The 21,297-nt window shown below is 43.7% G+C and overlaps 1 protein-coding gene across 2 annotated transcripts in view; it reads right to left on the bottom strand.

Annotated features, from left to right (window-relative positions):
• The window catches only part of RNF17 (ring finger protein 17), a 585,601-nt gene that overhangs the window by 261,085 nt on the left and 303,219 nt on the right, over nucleotides 1-21,297 (bottom strand). For both annotated transcript variants that reach the window (XM_073583105.1, XM_073583106.1), the window contains one exon: nucleotides 20,031-20,220. In XM_073583105.1, coding sequence (XP_073439206.1) covers nucleotides 20,031-20,220 — 190 coding nt within the window. The remainder of the gene's footprint in view (nucleotides 1-20,030; nucleotides 20,221-21,297) is intronic.

Here is a 21,297-nt window from a genome sequence, read left to right as displayed (position 1 = left end):
AGGAACAAGACAAAAAACTGGCAAAGAAAAAAATGAAAAAAGAGAAAAAAAAATCCAGCTTCCAAAATTCCAAATTTTCAAACAGTATCTTGTTCTTTCTCAAATACTTATGCTGAGTAACTTTAAGAACAAGATATTGTTCGAAACGCGTTGCTTGTTACTCACAACCATGTGCCTCTATTTTACTGGATCTTTTGGACTTGCTTTTATTCACAATAAATTGGAATTTTGGAAGCTGGTTTTTTTTTCCCCTCTTTTTTTTTTTACTTAGGACGAAGGACTACTTTTCCTGATTCTGCACCAGGACAAGGAGAACAACACGACAGTGCTGCTAGCTCGGAAACTCTCCTCATAGACCTAATGGCGATTAGGAAGGCCACCTTCCAAGACAGGAGAGAAAATGAGATATCCTGGATGGGCTCAAAGGGGGCAAGCTGAAGAGCGTCGAGAACAAGATTGAGATCCAAATGGATCTACCGGAGAATGGTAAGGTGGCGCCAAGTGGGCGACTCCCTGAATGAAAGTCTTCACCAGAGGACGGGAAGCCAAATCTCTCTGGAAGAGGACTGACAGAGTGGATACCTGACCCTTAAGGGTACTGAGCGATAGGTGTGAATCAAGGTCCGCTTGAAGAAAGCTGAGGATGGACGGAAGGGAAAATGACATCGGAAACAAACTGCTATCCTCGCACTACCGGAAGAAGGCTTTCCAACATCTGTGGTAGATACGTGAAGATGCTGGTTTCCTTGCCTTAATCATGGGTCTGGATGACCCTGGTAGAGAAACCCACCTCTTTTAGGAATGCGGCCTCAATGGCCATGCCGTTAACCTCAGAGACCGAGAACTCGGGTGGAAGAGGGGGCCGTACGAGAGAAGATCTGGATGGTCTGAAAGCTTCCAGGGAGCATGTTCACGAGCACCACATACCAGGCCCTTCTCGGCCAGTCTGGAGCGATGAGAAGCAGTGGAACCCTTTCTATGTTTATCTTTTTGTATGACTCTCGGAATCAAAGGGAGAGGGGGAAAAAGATAGGGGAGCTGAAACTGGGTCCATGGAATCACCAGGGCATCGCAGCCTAAGGCCTCTTTCACACTTCCGTTTTTTACAATCAGTCACAATCCGCCAGGTTTTGAAAAAAAATCTCTCTCTCTCTCTCTCAAAAACTGAAGTGTGAAAGAGGACTTAGGCCCTCGGATCCCGGGACCTGGCTACGAACAGAAGAACTTTGTGGTTCTCCCGGGACACCATGAGGTCGATGTTTGGGGTTTCCCATCTCTGACATCTTTGATTGAAGACGGCGGGGTTGAGTGACCACTTACCTGACGTGATTCCCTGATGGCTCAGAAAATCTGCTTCCCAATTTTCCACCCCCGGGATGTGACGTTCCACTCATCGCAGAATCTTTGTCACTTCTGACATGGCCTGTTTGCTGTGAGTCCCGGCCATGGTGGTTTATGTACGCCACGGCCGTGGTGTTGTCCGACTGCATGCGGACTGGTTTGCCTGCGAGCAGAGGCTGCCAGCGGAGAAGAGCAAGCAAGATTGCCTTGATCTCCAGGAGACTGATGCGGAGAACAGTTTCCTGTGTGTTCCAGTGACCTTGTGCTGTGTGATGAACGAAGACTGCTCCCCAACCGAGGATGACCTGCCACCAGAGAAGGAGAAAGGACCTCCCGCGCAGGACGGAGGCGGATAGTGTCCACCAAGTCAGTGATTGTCTCACTTTGAGAGGCAAAAGGACCGGTAGGTAGGTCCAGGGAAACAGGTGTCTTGTCCCAAGCAGACGAGAGCGTGCTGAAGAGGACGGGTGTGAAACTGGGCATAAGGGACAGCTTCCATGGTGGCAACCACCTTCCCCAGTACCCTCATGCAAGATCGTAAGGGGAGAGGGAATGGTTGCCTTAGAGAGTGAATTTCCTGATGGAGAGATACAAACTTTTCCTTTGGAGGGAAGACGCGGGCCTGAGCAGTATTGAACTCCATACCCAAAAACACCAGGACCAGAGATGGAAGAAGGGAGGTTTTCTCCTTGTTGACTATCCAGCCGAGACGCGCCAGTGTCCAGAGTGATCTGAAGACGCTGGTCGCAGTCCCGGCGAGATGGTCCTTTGATCAGATCGTCCAGGTAAGGGATTATGAGAATCCCCTGGAGCGAAGGATGGCCATGACAGCTGCCATGACCTTCGTGAAGACCCTGGGGGCAGACGCCAGGCCGAAAGGGCCGTGAACTGATAATGATGCTCCTGGATTGCAAACCGAAGGAATCTCTGATGCTGCACACACACAGGATTGTGAAGATAAGCATCCTGAATGTCTACAGAGCAAAGAAACTTCCCCGGTTCCATGGAGGCGATCATCAAACATAAGGACTCCATCCTGAAATGGCGGATCCGAACGTGATGGTTCAACCGCTTGAGGTCCAGAATTGGATGAACAGACACGTCTTTATTCGGGACTAAGAACAGATTGCAGTGAAACCCCGAAAACCGCTCGTTTGGAGGAACCGGCACGATTACGCCTGAGTGTAGGAGAGAATGAAACGCCTGAACACCACCTGAGGCTTGACCGGGACTCTGACAAGAGAGAAAACAGTCTTCCTGGGATAGAAGAAAAGTCGATCTTGTAATCAGACATGATTATCTCCCTGACCCAGGCGTCGCTGACCGCAGACAACCATGCGTCCGTAAAGAGAAGAATGCATAATATTAGTGACCTATACATATACCTGAACTGAGCTACTATATTGGCTAATAGCTATATACCTAGTGCTGTTTGTTCCTACGTAACCTTGATAAGATGTTATTATGTTGGCTGCCTGATGTGGCTGTGTCTCCCCCCCCCCCACACACTCGCCCTGGATGTCTTATCCAGCTGAATTATTGGGATGTGGATTGAACTTAATAGGTATGTAACCATTCTACACAGACATCTGGATCCCTGGTCTTATGGGAAGTAAATAGAAACTATTGAGATTTCAATATGGGGAGGTAGAGGGGCGTCCAATACTGAGGGCGTTGGTGCTATACTCCCTGGTCTGAAAACTCGGCTACCCTTTGGGTCTAGTAAAAACTGGGTGGTCGGACCAAACCCAGGGATATCCTTACTGGGGATGAGAGGGTTGGGGGAACAAAAGTTTTTAAGATGTGTATTAAATCCGGTACAATTGTTAATGGTGGTTCGGATTGAGTGGAGGAGGAAATGAAGATTTTTCTTATGCCTATGCTTCAATTTGAAGAAGTTTATGGGCATCTCTTGTTTTGATGGCCACTATTGGTCAATAATTCTTACTTTAATTGTAAAAACCAGCACTGCATCTATACTTCATCGTCTGGAAATGTTCTGTATGTGATGGAGCTGAATGCTCCAGAAGTGAATAGTACCCTGTGTACAGATATTCTACGGAGTCTATATGGCATCACTTAAAGTCCTTTCATGGAACATATGCGCAGATAATATGTCTTCAGGAGACCCACTTGACGCCAGACACTATCTAGAACGAGCAAGCCCTGGATAAAATGGTAGAAACATGCCACACATACATCCTATTCTAGGGGGGTAACTGTTATGGTACATAGATCCTTGAGATGGTCTGTCCAAATGATCAAGAAAGACCCTGAGGGTAGATTCATTTATTTATATGGATTCATAGACATGGTGCCTTATGTGCTAATCAATATTTACAACCCCCCACCGGCCAAACTGGATGTACTTCAACAGGCCGCAATTTTTGTGTCACAGTATCCTGATGCTAAAATGGTGTGCATGGGTGATTTCAACATGGTTTTTAATACTTATATGGATAGAATGAGAGCTGCAGGCTCTGGACCCGATGGCCACAACACCACTGTTAGAAGCTTTCGTAACGGAAATGGGTTGGATTGATTTATGGAGACAGCAACACCCTCTTAAGAAATCTCACGCCGGCTGTTCGCTGTCTGTCCAGACTTTATCACGCATTTGGGAATACTACTGCACTTTCAGATTTACGTGTGATCGAGTATCTTCCAAGGGCAGTATCAGATCACGCTCCATTGGTGATATGCTTTCATTTAGGTGGCTCTGAGATTTCGTATACACCCATTTTGGTTATCCATCATTGGGGAACAAGATAGAATAACAGACCAACTAGATGTTTTTATAACAGACCATGCTGATTTCCCTGATAAATTGGTAATGTGGGATACATTTAAAGCATATTTGAGGGGATGTGCTAAGTCCACGATTTCGTATATTAAAAGAGAGTCTCATATTGGGGAACAGAGACTTGCTGATGAATGTAGGTTACTGGAAGCTGAATATATTAATAACCCCTCCGATAGCACTTTACATAAATTGTTCGAGAAGGGGAGGGAGTATGTGATGCACTTGTAGGAAAAGGCCCAGAGGAAACTTTCACCAAGCAGACTTACTTCGAGTTGGGTAACCAATCAAGTAAATTCTTAGCAGTTCAACAAAATCAAATGTCCTCATCTATATTGTCCATTAATTTAAGGCAGCTCAGATCTGACCAAATTGCAAACAGATCTGAAGAACATTTTACAGAGTTGTATACCTCCCAACTTGAACCATTCTACAGAAGAAATTGACGAGTACTTAGGCCAGATAGAATTCCCTAGACTTTTTCATGAAGAGCAGGCATTCCTGGACAGGAAGATCACTCTGGAGGAAATTCAGGAGGCAGTCATGTCTCTCTCTAATGTGAAAACTCCAGGACCTGATGGTGTGCCTATAGAATTATATAAAAGATACCTAGATCAAATTGGGCCAATTCTGATGCACACTCTTTCCGAGGCACTTGAAAAGCGGTTGCTCCCTCAGTCCTTTTATGATGCAACTATTGTGGTTCTTATCGTCCAATGTTACTCTGATGGATTTTTCGCATTAGCCTTAGCAAGCATTGTTCTTTGCATTGCATATTTGCTAATTGGGTCTCCAGCATGATTTTTTTGTATTTTATTATATTATGCGACATGTCTGCACATTGGCAGGTACCCGTTTCTGGGTCATTGTTTTTAATTGTGTTTTATTATACACTTTTCTATTGTGTGTACCAATAAAGCCTTGTTTTCACTACTTTGTTTAATAATTGGTGTAGTGTGCATGTTATGGTAGTGCCTCTCTCTTTTTAGCAGATGGAGACTAGGGTTGATCGAATAGCTTCGGATAAGAGCTTATCCGAACAGCTATAGCGCTTACCGTATAGCTGCATTGGGACCCTGGATACCTGGAGCGCTCCCAATGATCAACTGTTCGGCTCCGCAGCTGCATGTCTGGCGGCTGTGTGATAGTCACAACACATGCATAGAGAGCCTGCTTGTTGGGCTCTCCATACATGTGTTGTGACAGTGAAACAGCTGCTATAAATGCAGCTGTGGAGCCGAACCGCTGATCGGGAGAGCTCCAGGTATCAGGGGTCCTAATGCAGCTATTCGGTAAGCGCTATAGCAATTCGGATAAGCTCTTATCCGAAGCCATTCGATCAACCCTAATGGAGACACTTCGTTCTTTGGCATCTGCTCCGGTGGTATCCATCTTCCTAGACGTGCACAGATCTGTGGTTACCCACACTTCTGCTCTAGTAAGACGCCTAAAATGATGGGACACCACTGGAACACAGACCAGTCCAAAGTGGCTCCATCTGCCTCATAAGTGATAGAAGAATCATAAAAAGGGGATTTTAAACAGTTTAAGAGTAAACAGTAAAGTAACCCTGTTGCTAGGAGGATGACAGGATTAGTGCAAAAACTTAAGAGCATACAAAATAAATCACTCTCCCACAAGAAGGCACTGAAGCTGAATCACAGGTTGAGTTGATGGCACTACAGCTTCAGGTAAACTATGCTTTGCACACGTTCTGTTTGGGGTTGTGTCAGGTGTGCTGTTTTCTTTGAACTCCTTGAGATTTAAGGTACCGCTACACTAAGCAACGCACCAGTGATCCCGACAACGATACGACCTGGTAAGGATCGCTGGTGCATTGCTACATGGTCGCTACATGGCCGTCAAACAGGCAGATTTACCCAACGACGCAGCAACGATTCAGCGATCCGTATAACGACCTCGGCGGTCGTTGGGACCTTGTCACACAGCAGCGATTCTGATGACTCCCGCCTGCGTCCATGATTTCTGTGTCGCTAACGAGGTCGCTTGTTAGTGTCAAACACAGCGATGCGCGCTGGCCAACGGGACACCAGCGATCAAAAAATGGCCCAGGACATTCCAGCACGATCAGCGACATCGCAGCGGGGCCCGCTACGTGTCATACGTAGCGAGATCGCTGGCGAGGTCGCTGTTGCATCACAAAATCGGTGACATTTCAGCGATCGCGCTATGTGAGATGGGGCCTTTACTTAACAGCTCATTAACATTTCAAATATACAGTCACATCTCAACTGTTTCTATTCTAACAACCCATTTATCAGGTTTGGCTTTGTATCACCTGTTCTTAGCTGTGGTGCCACTTGTTTTCGGACCTCTCTCTGTTACCACCTTGCATACACTTTTATTTTCTATTATATTTTATCCCATTCATTTGGTTTTTCATGTGCATGATTTCTTTTCTATGCTCTTGCCTCATAAGTTAGTGGTTCCGTCCGGGGTTCTGTCTGAATAGCTGTTTTGGGGAATTTACACGGAAACCCCAACGTAAGAACTCAGCGGAGAGCGCATGTCATGATTCAGGTTGGATCTGACAGATTAAATGCACAAAGTAACTTTTTTTTTCCTTTGACTATGTGCCAAAGGTGGTTTTGCCCCCGGTGGCCATAAGGGTCATTGCACTGTGGTGGTTTCAGTTGTAGTTTTCCCCCCGGTGGCCATTAGGGTCATTGCACTCTGGTTACCTTAGTTTGTGCACGTGATTATGTAACAGGTGTGATTGCTCTATAAAAAATAAGAGTGTCAGGTGTATCAATCACTGTTGGTGATAGTTCCTCATTTGCAAGCAAGCCTGGGTGAAGGAGGGAGCTGAATGAGAGTCCCGGGCAGCCCAGTGAGAGTCCTGGAGTGGCAGCTATGGTATCTGCGAGGAAGGTTGGCATGGCTTGGTGGAGTTGCAGCTATGGTGTCAGCAAGGAGTTCTTGCATGGCTTGGTGGAGTGGCAGCTATGGTGTAGAGCTGCACTCAGGATGCTGGAAAGCTGGACTCAAAATGTTGGACTCTTTGGCAGAAAAGCCGGACTCATTTGCTGGACTCTGCTTCTGGACAACTGCACGCAGGTGATGGACTCTGTTTGCTCCAAGGCTGCACTATAGTGTTGGATCCGGTCGGAGGAAAAGATGCACGCAGGTGGTGGCCTCTGTTGCTGGGAGCGTAAGCAACAGAGCAAAGCTAAGTGGTGTTCCCCTGTTTTGTCACTTTTCCTTATGTGTGTTTTAGTGCAGTGGTGGGATTAGTTTCCGCACCGTCCATTTCCCTAGTGAGGGTTTAGGTGTAGGGCGAGTCAGGGTTTTTAGGTTCCTGATCGGCACCCGATGCAGAACCGGCCTAGGGAACGTTAGGAGTGTAGAGACACTGACTCAGGGGAGTGCAGGAGGTCTCCACGTCCTCGTTCCCTATCGCAGGGCCACCATTGTTACCCAAGTTTTCCCTTATTGTTTAAATTCGCCTTACTGGAGGCAGGGTTTTCAGACTTGCGTGTATTACCTAAATTTGCCTGTTGGAGGCAGCGTATCCAGCTGCACGTTTTATTATTTAAATTCGCCCCACTGGAGGCGGTGTATCCAGGGTAACGCATGTCATCTAAATCCTCCCTGCTGGAGGCGCTGTGTCCAGTCGCACGTGACCGTGACAAGGGTAAATGTGAGCTGAGCCTTATTCCGATTTTTTTGGGAGATAGAATGAACAAAAACAGCAATACAAGAATAGTTCTTATTTTTGTGAGGTTCACCATGTGGTTTAAGTGATGAGTTAGTGCTCAGGAAGGATATAATGGAACTAGAGCGGGTACAAAGGAGGGCAACAAAATTAATAAATGGGATGGGGGAACTACAATACCCAGAGAGATTAGCAAAATTAGGATTATTTAGTCTAGAAAAAAGACGACTTAGGGGCGATCAAATAACCATGTATAAGTATATAAGGGGACAATACAAATATCTCTCCGTGGATCTGTTTATACCAAGGAAGGTGACGGTCACAAGGGGGCATTCTCTGCGTCTGGAGGAGAAGATGTTATTCCACCAACATAGAAGAGGATTCTTTACTGTTAGGGCAGTGAGAATCTGGAATTCCCTGCCTGAGGAGGTGGTGATGGCGAACTCACTTCGAATGGTTCAAGCCAGGCCTGGATGACTTCCTGGAGCATAACAATATTGTATCTTACAGTTATTGTTAGGTTCTTTAGAAGGACGTAGATCTGCGGATTTATTCTGACAGAATTTTATAGGCTGAACTGGATGGACTAATGTCTTTTTTCGGCCTTACTAACTATGTTATTCTTCGCTTCGGTGCCATTACAGCGATGCCAGATTTATATAGGTCTTTTTTTTTTTTAGGTTTTGCTGTCATCTTAAGCTTTTTTGTCGACATATTCTGAGAGCTGTATCTTTTGGTAAGCAGAACTGTATGAGAGCTTATTATTTGCGGGACCAGTTGCATATTTTTTAAAAAACATTTTGGGATACATAAAACTTTTTGATCGCTTTTATTCAGATTTTTCAGATACAGAATGAACAAAACCTAGCAATTCAATTGTTTAAAAATTTTTTGCACTGTTTATCGTGAAGTAAAGGTGATAAGACCTATTTGATCCTTGCATCGGTACAATTACCAGATATATACTGTTTATTTTTTTTTTTTTCTTTGTTCTTTTTTACAGACTAAAAACAATATATTTAAAAAAAAAAAAAAAAATGAATTTGCTTTTGCATAGTCATTCTGAGAGCTGTAATTTTATTTTTTGGCCAAATGAGCCATATTAAGGCTTGTTTTTTTGTGGGACTGTTTGGCATTTTCATTTATACTGTTTTATTTTTTTTAATTTTTGATCGCTTTTTATTCACTTTTTTGTGAGTCAGGATGATTAAAAAAAAGTGATATTTTTGGCATTTATTTTAATTTTTTTTTTTTTACGGCGTTCACCAAATGGTATAGATAATGTGTCAGTTTTATCATAGAATCGTAGAGATGGAAGGGACCTCCTGGGCCATCTGGTCCAACCCCCTGCTCAAAGCAAGATTCGCTAAATCATCCCAGACAGATGTCTGTCCAGCCTCTGTTTGAAGACTTCCATTGGAGGAGAACTCGCCACCTCTCGTGGCAGCCTGTTCCACTCATTGATCACTCTGTCAAAAAGTTTTTTCTAATATCTAATCTGTGTCTCCTCCCATTGCTTCTAGTCTTTCCTTGTGCAAATGAGAATAAAGATGATCCTTCTACAATGTGACAGCCCTTGAGATATTTGTAGACAGCGATTAGGTCTCCTCTCAGTCTTCTCTTCTGCAAGCTAAACATTCCCAAATCCTGCAAGCTTTCCTCATAAGACAGGGTTTGCAGACCGGTCACCATTCTGGTTGATCTTTTCTGAACTTGCTCCAGTTTGTTGATGTCTTTTTTAAGATGTGGCGCCCAAAACAGGACACAGTATTCCAGATGAGGTCTGACCAAAGAGGAGTAGAGGGCAATAATGACTTCACGTGATCTAGACTGTATGCTTCTGTTAATACATTCTAGAATTGCATTTGCCTTTTTTGCTGCTGCATCACACTGTTAACTCATTCAGTCTGTGATCTATTAGTATACCCAAGTCTTTCACATGTACTGTTTGCTAGCCCCCTATTCCTCCCATTCTGTATATGCGCTTTTCATTTTTATTGCCCAGATGTAGCACTTTGCATTTTTCCCTGCTAAAAACCATTCTGTTAGTTGCTGCCCACTTCTCCAGTTTATTTATATCTTTTTGAATCCTCCCTCTCTCTCTTCTGTAATATTAGCTATCCCTCCTAGCTTTGTGTCATCAGCAAATTTAATCAGTTTACCCTCAAGTCCTTCATCTAAATCGTTGATAAAGATGTTGAACAATACAGGGCCCAGGACAGAGCCCTGTGGTACCCCACTTGAGACAATCTTCCAACTGGATGTGCAGCCATTTACGACCACTCTTTGGGTCCGATCACTAAGCCAGTTATGAATCCAACAGTTGCCTTGTCCATTCCATAGTTAGCCATTTTTTCAATAAGGATTGTGTGAGATACTTTGTCAAATGCTTTGCTGAAGTCAAGATATACTATATGTACAGCATTTCCTTGATCCACCCAATCAGTGATTCTGTCATAGAAGGAAATTAAGTTAGTCTGACATGACTTATTAGTTACAAACCCATGCTGACTCTGTTTAATCACTTCATTCTTATCCAGGTATTGACATACATGTTGTTTAATAATTTGTTCAAAGATCTTTCCTGGTATAGAAGTCAGACTCACCGGCCTATAGTTGCCTGGGTCCACCTTCTTCCCCTTTTTGAAGATAGGAACGAGCGGGTCGTTACAGACATGGTGAAACCAATTATGTGTATGTTTTTGGTTTACTTTTATTTCATCATAAATGCTGCATTTTGAGTGATGAAACAGATTTTTAGTTATTTGTGTGAACTTATTTTGTGAGTTTTTTTTATTGTTTTACTTATTTTATTTTTCATTTTTTTTTACTTAGTCCCAATGTGGGACATGTATCATTTTTATTTTGATCACTTGTCTTACACTGCTGTACTCATGCACAGCAGTGTATGAGACTGTCAGTGTCTCGCTGACTGTGCCTGTGACACTCCGCTTATTGCTGGATCTCACAGGCCACTGTATCCTGGGGTCATCACATGACCTCAGGGTACGATGATAACCATCTCATCGCGGGGGACTAATGGTTACTAAAGGGGTCTTGTGACCCATTTGCAAAAACTTAATTACCGCTGTCGCAACTGATTGCAGTATTTAAGAGGTTAACCGGGCCAGATCGGACGCAAAACCGTCAGGGTCCGATACTCCAAGGGGCCAGCTGTCATATACAGCTGACACAAGCGAAGTACTTTTTGAACTAATTTTTATAAAAAAGTCTTAAAATGTACTTTCCATTCACAAGCACGTAAAAAAATGAAGAGGGCGACAAAATAGTGCGACCTTTCACCCCCAGTGTAACCAATCAGTGGTTAACCGACAAAGCAGTAAAATTGATTTACAGATAAACAGCAGTCTATTGTAGCTCTTTTTGCTAAACAACGATTTTTGTGTTATCTTCAGGTGTGTGTATAAATATATATATATATATATATATATATATATACACATATATATATACCGGGTGAGTCATAAAGGACGGACGTTTTTAAACTAATCATAAAATCGTTAAATATTTATTAAATATAAATGTATTCACAGATTTGGTTACGTATACTAATAGCATTTGACAAATTCAAGTGTGGAAAACAACATCTGCCATGTGGTGGCCATTATCAGTGATGCATTTCCAAAGGCGTTCTTGGAAGTTGGCATCAACACGTTCCAACACCACTCTGTCGATTTGGGCAACTTCCACTCGAATAGCTTCCTTCAGTTCTTGTAATGATCGAGGCTTAAGCTTGTATACACGTGATTTGAGGTGACCCCATAAGTAATAATCGCACATGGACAGGTCTGGGGACCTAGGAGGCCAATTAATATCGCCAAACCTGGAAATGATGCGACCAGGGAAGAGAGGGCGAAGAACGTTCATTGTTGCTCCGGCTGTGTGGGCCGTTGCCCCATCTTGTTGAAACCACACACTAGAGATGGGGATATGTTGCCGTCGTAACTCAGGAACAAAGAAGTTATTTATCATGGCGATATAACGTTGTGAGTTCACGGTAACAGTATTGCCATTATCGCCTTCGAAAAAGTCCGGACCGATCACGCCATATTTGCCCATAGCGCACCACACCGTTACCTTAGGGCTGTGCAGCGGTACGTGCCGTTCGTGGAGCCCCCGGTGGTCGTTTGTTCATTAGTGTACCTCGTGTACGGAGTGCTTCAACCCAACGTAGGATAGTGTTACGAGCGGGAACAGCTTGATTTCTGTGAATATTGAAATGACGCCGAAACTCACGCTGAACGGCTGTGATACACTCATTATTCTTGACAAAACTGTCGTACGCAAAAACGCGATGTTCTATCGTCCACGGCACCATAGCTTAAACTGAAACTAAAATAAAAACAATGCTTTCACCTCACAAACATAACCCCGCCTCCCGCACATCTCTACCTCCACCTGGTGGTGTATATATATATATATATATATATATATATATATATATATATATATATATATATATATATATATATATATATATATATATATATATATATACACACACACTAGATTATGGCCCGATGCTATCGCATCGGGAGGATGCGATAGCATCACACCTCTTGCCATGTTAACCCTCAACACACACACTCCTCTCACCTTTCACCATCTCCACTCACGTCCACTCACTCCACATACGACCCCTTCTCTCACTCCGTCTCTCATACTCACGCCGTCATCGCCGCTGCTCCACGATCCCCGACATCTTCTTCCGCCGGCGCCATCCTGGATCCAGACGTCCTTCCACGCCGGCGACATGTTCTTGCGGCGACGCCATCTTGAGTATCGTGAAATCCTGCGATACTCAAGATGGCGTCGCCGGAAGAACATGTCGTCGGCGTGGACGACGTCGGGATCCAAAATGGCGTCGGCGAAATCTCGCGAGTTTTCGCCGACGCCATTTTGGATCCCGACGTTGTCCTCACCGGTGACATGTTCTTGCGGCGACGCCATCTTGAGAATCGCGGGATTTCGCCGATCCAAAATGGCATCACCGCAAGAACATGTCGCCGGCGTGGAGGACGTCTGGATCCAGGATGGCGCCGGCGGAAGATGATGTCGGGGATCGTGGATCAGCGGCGATGACGGCGTGAGTATGAGAGACGGAGTGAGAGAAGGGGTCGTATGTGGAGTGAAAGAGTGAGTGGACGTGAGTGGAGATGGTGAAAGGTGAGAGGAGTGTGTGTGTTGAGGAGGAGTGGTGTGTTGAGGGTTAACATGGAAAGAGGCGTGCGGTGACGTCACCGGTTACAACTGGACGAAAGTTGTTACAACCGGAAGCTGCTTAGGGCATTTATTATTATAGATATATGAAAAGATTTTTGGGGTTACCCATCCTAGAGAAAGCAATGTAGAGTTGACCATGGGAAAAACTCAGGCTCTCCAAATTAATACAGACTACTTTAAGTGATTGACCTTGTGCTTAAGTTTATATACTTAGCAAATGCAAGTCGGATTGGGAACTGCAGACACTTAAAATTGCATATCGCTTGGCAGCAACGTAAAGGTTTCTCGCCCTTACGGTTTCTCATAACAATAGTGGCATCAATAACATTGTGCATGAGACTCTTAAGCCTGTGCTGTTATACAATTTTGGTGTGTCAAGGTTCCTAAGCAAAATTATCGGTGCGATTGCGGCTAGATGTTTGCATGAAACGTTTCCTCATGATGCTCCGCTGCTTAAGTCTTTCTTGAATAGCTATCATGGTCCAAACTCTTAAGATACTGATGTGGAATGTCTGTGGCCTGAATGAACCAACTAAACGTAAAGCAATACTTGATTATGTAAAGTCTTCCCAGGCTGAAGGGATATGTCTGCAGGAAACACATATGACCAAAGATGGACTTCACTCTATACGTCCCCGATGGGTTGAGCAATGCTTTCATTCTTCCTTCTCCACTTATTCTCGAGGTGTGAGTGTGCGGTTTCGGAAGAATATCACGTTCCTGGAATCGGATTCTAAAATTGATGTGGATGGTTGGTTTGTATGTTTGAGAGGTAGGCTGAATGAGATTGATTGCTTGATTGTGGCTCTCTACGTCACTCCTCCGTATTCTGGAATAGTGCTGCAGGAGAGTCTCCGTTTGTAGAGAGACATCCGGGGAACAACATAATAGATAATTAATTAGATAAATCACAGGGGTTGGGGGAAACACTGGAGGATCGGACACCCTTTGGGAGACTGCTAGCTGAAGTTGAGCTGACGGATATATATGGCGGCGAGACAATGCACAAAAGAGATTATACTCCTGCCTGTCCCTTTTCCACGGCTCGCTGTCTAGGATTGATATGGTACTGGATAACCCACAGGCAGTCCGGCTGGCCAGGGGAGTAGAATACTTGCCCAGGGCTCTGTCAGACCACTCCCCTGTTACGGTGACCTTTGGCTGGGGGGGGGGTTTAGTGGGAAAGGGGAACACGCAGCACCATAATCGTTTAATGCATTCTGGATACATATTATTCAGGCGGATGCCAGGATTCCTGATTTACTGAGAGTTTTTTTTTGCTGTTGATGAAGGAACAGCCCCAAGAGAAATAGTATGGGACGCGTCTAAAGCCTATATAAGGGGTCTATTGATCACGGAAGTGAACAGAGTTAAGACTAAGTCTAGAGCATATGGGGATCTCTTGCAGAAAGAGGTTATTCTCTGCGGAAATGCAGCATTTGGAAACACATTTTAGCGCATTAAAGGATGCGGAAAAACGATTAGCTCAATACGGGCTTTCAAAGGCTGCAAATAAACATTATTTTTAGAGCCGGGCTTACTTTGGGGAAGGAGAGGGAACTGGACATTTGCTGGCTACCTAGCTCAGGACCCAATCTGGCTCCGCGATGATGACCGAGATAAAAAATAAAAATGGGGAGCTGGTGAGGTCTTCTGTGGGAATTTTAACAGCTTTTAGAGAGTTCTTTGGGACACTATGATTCTCGGGTGGGTTTTTCTGATGATATACTTGATTTTCTGGGGAGTGCTAGATTGCCTACCTTGTGGAAATTGGACGCTGCCACGTTGGAGGCTCCAATTAGTATGGAGGAGCTGGAAGAGGCTCTAGACTATGGCAGGAAACAAGGCACCGGGAACTGATGGGCTACCGATGGAGGTATATTAAACAATACTCGGATATAATGCTTCCACAGCTGCTGAAGGTATTCGAAGCAGCTGTGGAGGATGGTCACCTGCCCCAGTCCTTGAATGAAGTAATCATAGTAGTGATACCCAAGGGTGATAAAGATCCTTGTCTTCCAGAGCCGTACCGACCCATTTCTCTTTTAAATGTCGATGTTAAGATTCTAGCAAAAATCCTGGCGATATGGCTATCTAAAGTAATAACCAGCCTTATTCATCCAGACCAAACTGGCTTTATGCTAGAAAAAAATCGACTGCGATTAATATTCATCGGTTATATTTAAATCTACAGATGCCATCAAACGGAAAGGAACCTAGAGCTGTTGTCGAATGGTCATATCTGTGGGCTACATTACCTAACTTGGGTTTCCGAAGAAATTTTATTGCCTGTGTACAGCTGCTATACTCGAGACCGGAGGCCAGGATTAGAGTTAATTGGGAGATCGCGGATAAATTTAACTATATAGAGGGCACTAGACAGGGTTGTCCCCAGTCTCCCATATTATTTGCTTTAGCTATCGAGCCTTTGGCAGTGGTAATTCGTGTGACACCTGAAATTACGGGATTTGAATATGAGTCTCTGCATGAAAAGATAGTGTTATACGCTGATGACATGCTCCTATTCCTTGGAAACTAGCCGTCATCCCTGAAAGTAGCAATGGATGTCTTCGACTCCTTTGCAAAGATTTCTGGCCTATACTAATTGGGAGAAATCTTCGATCATGCCGGTGGGATGGGCTCCCGAGAATCCCTCGGGACTAGCTGGACGCTTAAATGTAGTCACAGAATTTAAATACTTGGGAATTCATATAGGGCATGATGTACAAGATTTTGAAAGCTTAATTCTTACCCCGTTGTTTGCTAAATTTCATCAAAAAGTAAAGGACTGGTGCAGGTTACCATCGAGTATGGTGGGAAGAGCAAACCTAACGAAAATGGTCCTCATGCCACAAGCTTTGTATATTCTTCATAATGCACCCGTCTGGATTCCTAGCCGAATTTTTTACCAATTAAATAGAGTATTCAGAGAGCTTATTTGGAAGAGGCGTGTTCCTAGAATTTGGTTGGAAATACTACGTAGATCTAAAGAGAAGGTGGGTTTAGCAGTTCCTGATCCATTTCTTTACCAGCTCTCGGCACAACTGCAGCATTTCAGAGGATGGGGGGAGGAAGATTCCACTTTGTGAAGTTCCTCGGGGCATATGCAAGCATGTATAGTAGGAAATGACTTGCTGATACAATCATTGGATTCGGGGCGGTTTCATCAGGGTCTGGCTCTCAATATTCCAACAATGAACTGTATGGATAGGGTGTGGAATACGGCAAAGAAACTACTTGGTATACATGGGGTTACGAGACATGCCCTGATCAGGAGAAACTCGACTTGTGCAGAGCTCAATAAATTAGAGGGCTTTGAGCTGTGGGAGAGGAGAGGCCTTAAATTAATATCGCAAAATTATTCGGACAGGGAGCTTCGATCTTTTGAAGATCTCAAACAGACATTTTCCATTCCTAATGCAAGATTTTTTCAATATTTGCAGCTACGGCATGCTTGTGAAACACAACATCGACTCACCCCGCTTAATAGATGCGATAGAACCCCTTTGTTGGATAGAATAGTGATGGAAGGGGGATCAAGAGGCATTATATCCATGCTATATGCAGAGATGTCAGAAAAGAGAGTGGCAAATCTGGAAGTTTTGAAGACTAAATGGCAGGGTAATGTGGGAGACTTCACAGACGATGAGTGGGAAGATATATTGCAAGTCGTCACGAAAGTGTCGGTTAGTGAGGCACAGTGTGTCACATCTTCTTTTTTCTTCACCGGATATATCGAACCCCTGTACGCTTGTTGAGAATGGGTTATGCTACAGAGGCTGATTGATGGACATGTGATATGCCTAATGCAGACTTGATTCACCTGACCTGGAACTGTCCCTGGCTACATACATTTTGGGGAGATGTGGTTGATTTACTTAATGTTTATCAATGTCATATGGTACTTGACCCTAAAATGACCCTTTTGGGTCAGGTGGCGAACTTGCCACTTTCGGAGGGGCACCAGTTGGCAATCTCACGAATACTATATCAAGCCCGTAAGAGGGTGGCGGCTCATTGGAGGGGATCCTCTGTAACTACAATCACGGAGGTCACTAATGCAGTCAATAACACTATTGATATGGAAAAGTATGTATATCAAAAGCAGAGGACAATTAAGAAGTGGGCGCCCTGGTTGGATACTCCTGGGTTGGCACCTTCTGCTTTAACATGGCTGAGAGCGCTGAGGATGTAATGAGATCATTAGGTCAGCATTACACTACGGTGAATGTTACTGCAGAGGTGGCTCTTGAGGTTACAGTAACAGCCCGGGATTTGGAACGGACATTACAGGCGTTAAGGACCCTTTTAGAAATTTCATCACCTGCAATGGAGAATTGTGGCCGTGAGGAGACTAAGTATACCAGGAGAGAGAGAGAGGCTTTTGTTGGGTGGGGGTGGGACTATGGGGAACTTTATGGGTTTCTACACAGTTTATGTAATATGCTGTTCAGGAATTATCGATTACATGTCTCTGGATTTTGAAAATGTTCAATAAAAATTTACCTGATCAAAAAAAAAAAAAAAAAGGAAGAAGTCAGCACAGTTTTGGAAAAGCATTCTATGGACAGATGAAACTAAGATCAACCTGTACCAGAATGATGGGAAGAACAAAGTATGGAGAAGGCTTGGAACAGCTTATGGTCCAAAGGACAGAACATCCTCTGTAAAACATGGTGGAGGCAGTATGATGGCTGCTCGCTTTCCCCAGTCCCGCACGCTCGGTGCCTTGGGGTGATCCTCGACTCTGCCCTCCGTTTCAAACCACATATCCAAGCCCTTGCCTCCTCAAACTCAAAAATATTTCCAGGATCCGCGCATTCCTCAACCATGAAACCACAAAAACACTAGTGCGCGCACTTATCTCCCGCCTTGGTGACCAGTAGAAGTGCTACTGCAGCGCAAAACGGCTGTCATTTCCACTCCCACTCCCATCTTCCCTATGCCGATGTTTTAAAGGTTCTGTAATAAAGAAGATTTTAACCGGTGAGTGCCGTCCGTTTTCTTTTTTGGTGTAGTTATCTCCCGCCTTGACTACTGCAACCTCCTACTCTCTGGCCTCCCCTCCAGCACTCTGGCACCACTCCAGTTCATCCTAAACTCTGCTGCCCGACTAATCAACCTGTCTCTCCACTATTCCCCAGCCTCCCCCCTATGCCAGGCCCTTCACTGGCTTCCTATTGTCCAGAGGCTCCAGTTGAAAACCCCAATCATGACATACAAAGCCATCCACAACCTGTCTCCTCCATACATCTGTGACATGGTCTCCCGGTACCTACCCACACGCAACCTTCGATCTTCTCAATATCTCCTTCTCTACTCCCCTCTCATCTCTTCTTCCCACAACCGCATACAAGACTTCTCCTGTGCTTCCCCCGTGCTTCCCCCATACTCTGGAACTCTCTGCCGCAACACATCAGACTCTCACCATCAACGGAAACCTTCAAGAAGAACCTGAAGACCCACCTGTTCCGACAAGCCTACAGCCTGCAATGATCCTCGGTCTACTGATCCACCGCACAACCAGCTCTACCCTCTCCTAGTGTATCCTCACCCATCACTGTAGACTGTGAGCACTCGTGGGCAGGGTCCTCTCTCCTTCTGTACTTGTGTGTCCCTTGTCTTGCACATGTTTATTGTACTTGTCTATATTTCCCCTTTTCACATGTAAAGCGCCATGGAATAAATGGCGCTATATAAATGTATAATAATAATAATATCATGCATGGCTTCCAATGAGGCTGGATCACTAGTGCTTACTGATGATTTAAATGAAGACAGAAGCAGCCAGATGAATTCTTAAGTGTACAGGACGATACTTTCAGCTCAGACTCAACCAAGTGCAGCAAGGTTGACTGGATGATGCTTCACAGTACAAATCGACAGTAACCCAAAACCAACTCTGAAAGCAAACCAGGCGATTTTTTAAGGTAAAGAAGTAGAATAATCTGAAGAGCCAGTGTCAATCCCCAGATCTCCCCACATCAATCAGCAATTCACATACTTAAAGGGGTTGTCCAATTCTAGGACAACCCCTTCTTGATCTAAATGTTTGACCCCTTAAAATAAAAAAAGCTTTTACTCGCCTCCCGTTCCAATGACATTTCAATGGTGTAAGCATTCGTGGTACCAAGGCTCTTGTGCATGTTGTTGTGACATGTGTGCCTAGCGCCCAATCAGAACTGGGGTCACTGTCACCGCCTTCGTACAAATTGAACATCAAGAAGTAGTCTGAGATCAGCTGCAGCCCTGGCTTCCTCTTCATGTTCAATTCGTGCAAAAGTGGAGACAATGATGCCAGCGCTCTTTGGGTGCCAGGCTCACGTGTGACAACAACCGCATGAGAGCCCAGAGACAGCGAGTGCTGACACCGCTGGAACGGCACCGGCACGGGAAGGGAGTATATGCGTTTTTACTTTATTAGGACCAAACATTTAGATCACGAAGTTGTTGTCCTAGTAGTGGACAACCCCATTAAGACAGGCAGAAAAATCCACAAAAAGCAACAACTAAAGTGAGCTGCAGAAAAGGCCTAGTATCACTAAGGAGAAAACTCAATGTTTGGGGACATTCATGGCTTCCAGACTTCAGGCATTCATTGCCTGCAAAGGATTCTTTACAAAGTATTAAAAATAAGATTTATGGTAAAAGTTAAATCTGTCCAATTACTTTTCAGCCACTGAAATGAGGTGGCTTAGAAGAAAAATGGTTGCAATTCCTAAACGTTTCACAAGATATTTTTGTGCAATCCTTCTAAGCCTGAAAGTCTGCACTTCAGCTGCATCTCATTTTTAAATATTTCTGGACCTAATTGTATGTGGATGGAAAAATAGAAAAGATATGGCTATTGAAAGAAATAACAAAAGCGCAAAAATGGAAAGTCGGGAATGGGTAAAAGGAATGTTGCTTTTACCATAATTGAATATGAAGCATATACCAAAACTTTTACAGTACATAGAGAAAACATACCTTGCTGCAACAAAAGCCTCTAAACCACCATAATCAAGTAAGATGAGTGTCAAACGCGTTATATCTTCAATTTTGTATCCTGTTGGACCACTAGGTTTTCTGATGCATTTACTTTCCAGAGGAACTAGCTCGATAATGCTTCCACGGCACCATTTATTATGTGCAGTACTTTTGAAAGCAACTACTTCTCCTAGAAGACATAATAAAACGCTCATCACAACAATTTTCACATTTTCATCTGTTTTATAAGTTCACTAAATCGTAAGACACAGACAAATGTCATGCGAGTAAATAATGAAAATTGCTATTCTATTAGTGGGCTAAATGCAGAGATTTGAAGAAAAAAAACACAACGATAAACAGATATAATAAAATGCACTTTATTATACAGAAAAATCCAGAAAAAAAAATGTGTTTGCTCAAAACAGGAAAAGAAAAATTAAAAAAAGTGTGTCTAAATTTTTCAAAGGATGGCATATACGATCCCGTTTGGATCACAGCATTCAGAAATTTTGAAATTTGGCCACCAAGTATAATAACAGACTGACACTTTTTTCTGAAAAGATAACTTACTAGTTGTCATCTTATCTTCACAGGCTGGATTAACCCCTTCATGACCCAGCCTATTTTGAACTTAATGACCTGGCCATTTTTTGCCAGGTCCCTTTATGAGGTAATAATTCAGGAACGCTTCAACGGATCCTAACGGTTCCGAGACTGTTTTTTCGTGACATATTGGGCTTCATGTTAGTGGTAAATCTAGGTCAATTTTTGCGTTCACCAAACGGAAACTTGGTGAAAATTTCACAATTTTCAAATTTTGAATTTTTATTCTGTTAAACCAGAGAGTTCTATGACACAATATAGTTAATAAATAACATTTCCCACATGTCTACTTTACATCAGCACAATTTTGGAAATAATTTTTTTTTGTTAGGAAGGGTTAAAAATTGACCAGCGATTTCTCACTTTTACAACAAAATTTACAAAACCTTTTTTTTTTTTAGGGACAACCTCATATTTGAAGTCATTTTGAGGGGTCTATATGGCAGAAAATACTCAAAGTGACACCATCCTAAAAACTGCACCCCTCAAGGTACTCAAAACCACATTCAAGAAGTTTATTAACCCTTCAGGTGCTTCACAGGAACTAAAGGAATGTGGGAGAAAAAAAATGGAGATTTTAATTTTCCCAATAAAAATTTTCTTTTAGCATCAATTTTTTCATTTTCACATGGGTAACAGGATGAAATGGATCCTAAAATTT

The sequence above is a fragment of the Dendrobates tinctorius genome, unplaced genomic scaffold (assembly GCF_039654945.1).
Source record: "Dendrobates tinctorius isolate UK_male_01 unplaced genomic scaffold, ASM3965494v1 ptg000075l, whole genome shotgun sequence".
Lineage (NCBI taxonomy): Eukaryota > Metazoa > Chordata > Amphibia > Anura > Dendrobatidae > Dendrobates > Dendrobates tinctorius.
The sequence above is the reverse complement of the archived record's forward strand: the minus strand, read 5'-3'. Positions and strand labels throughout refer to the sequence as shown.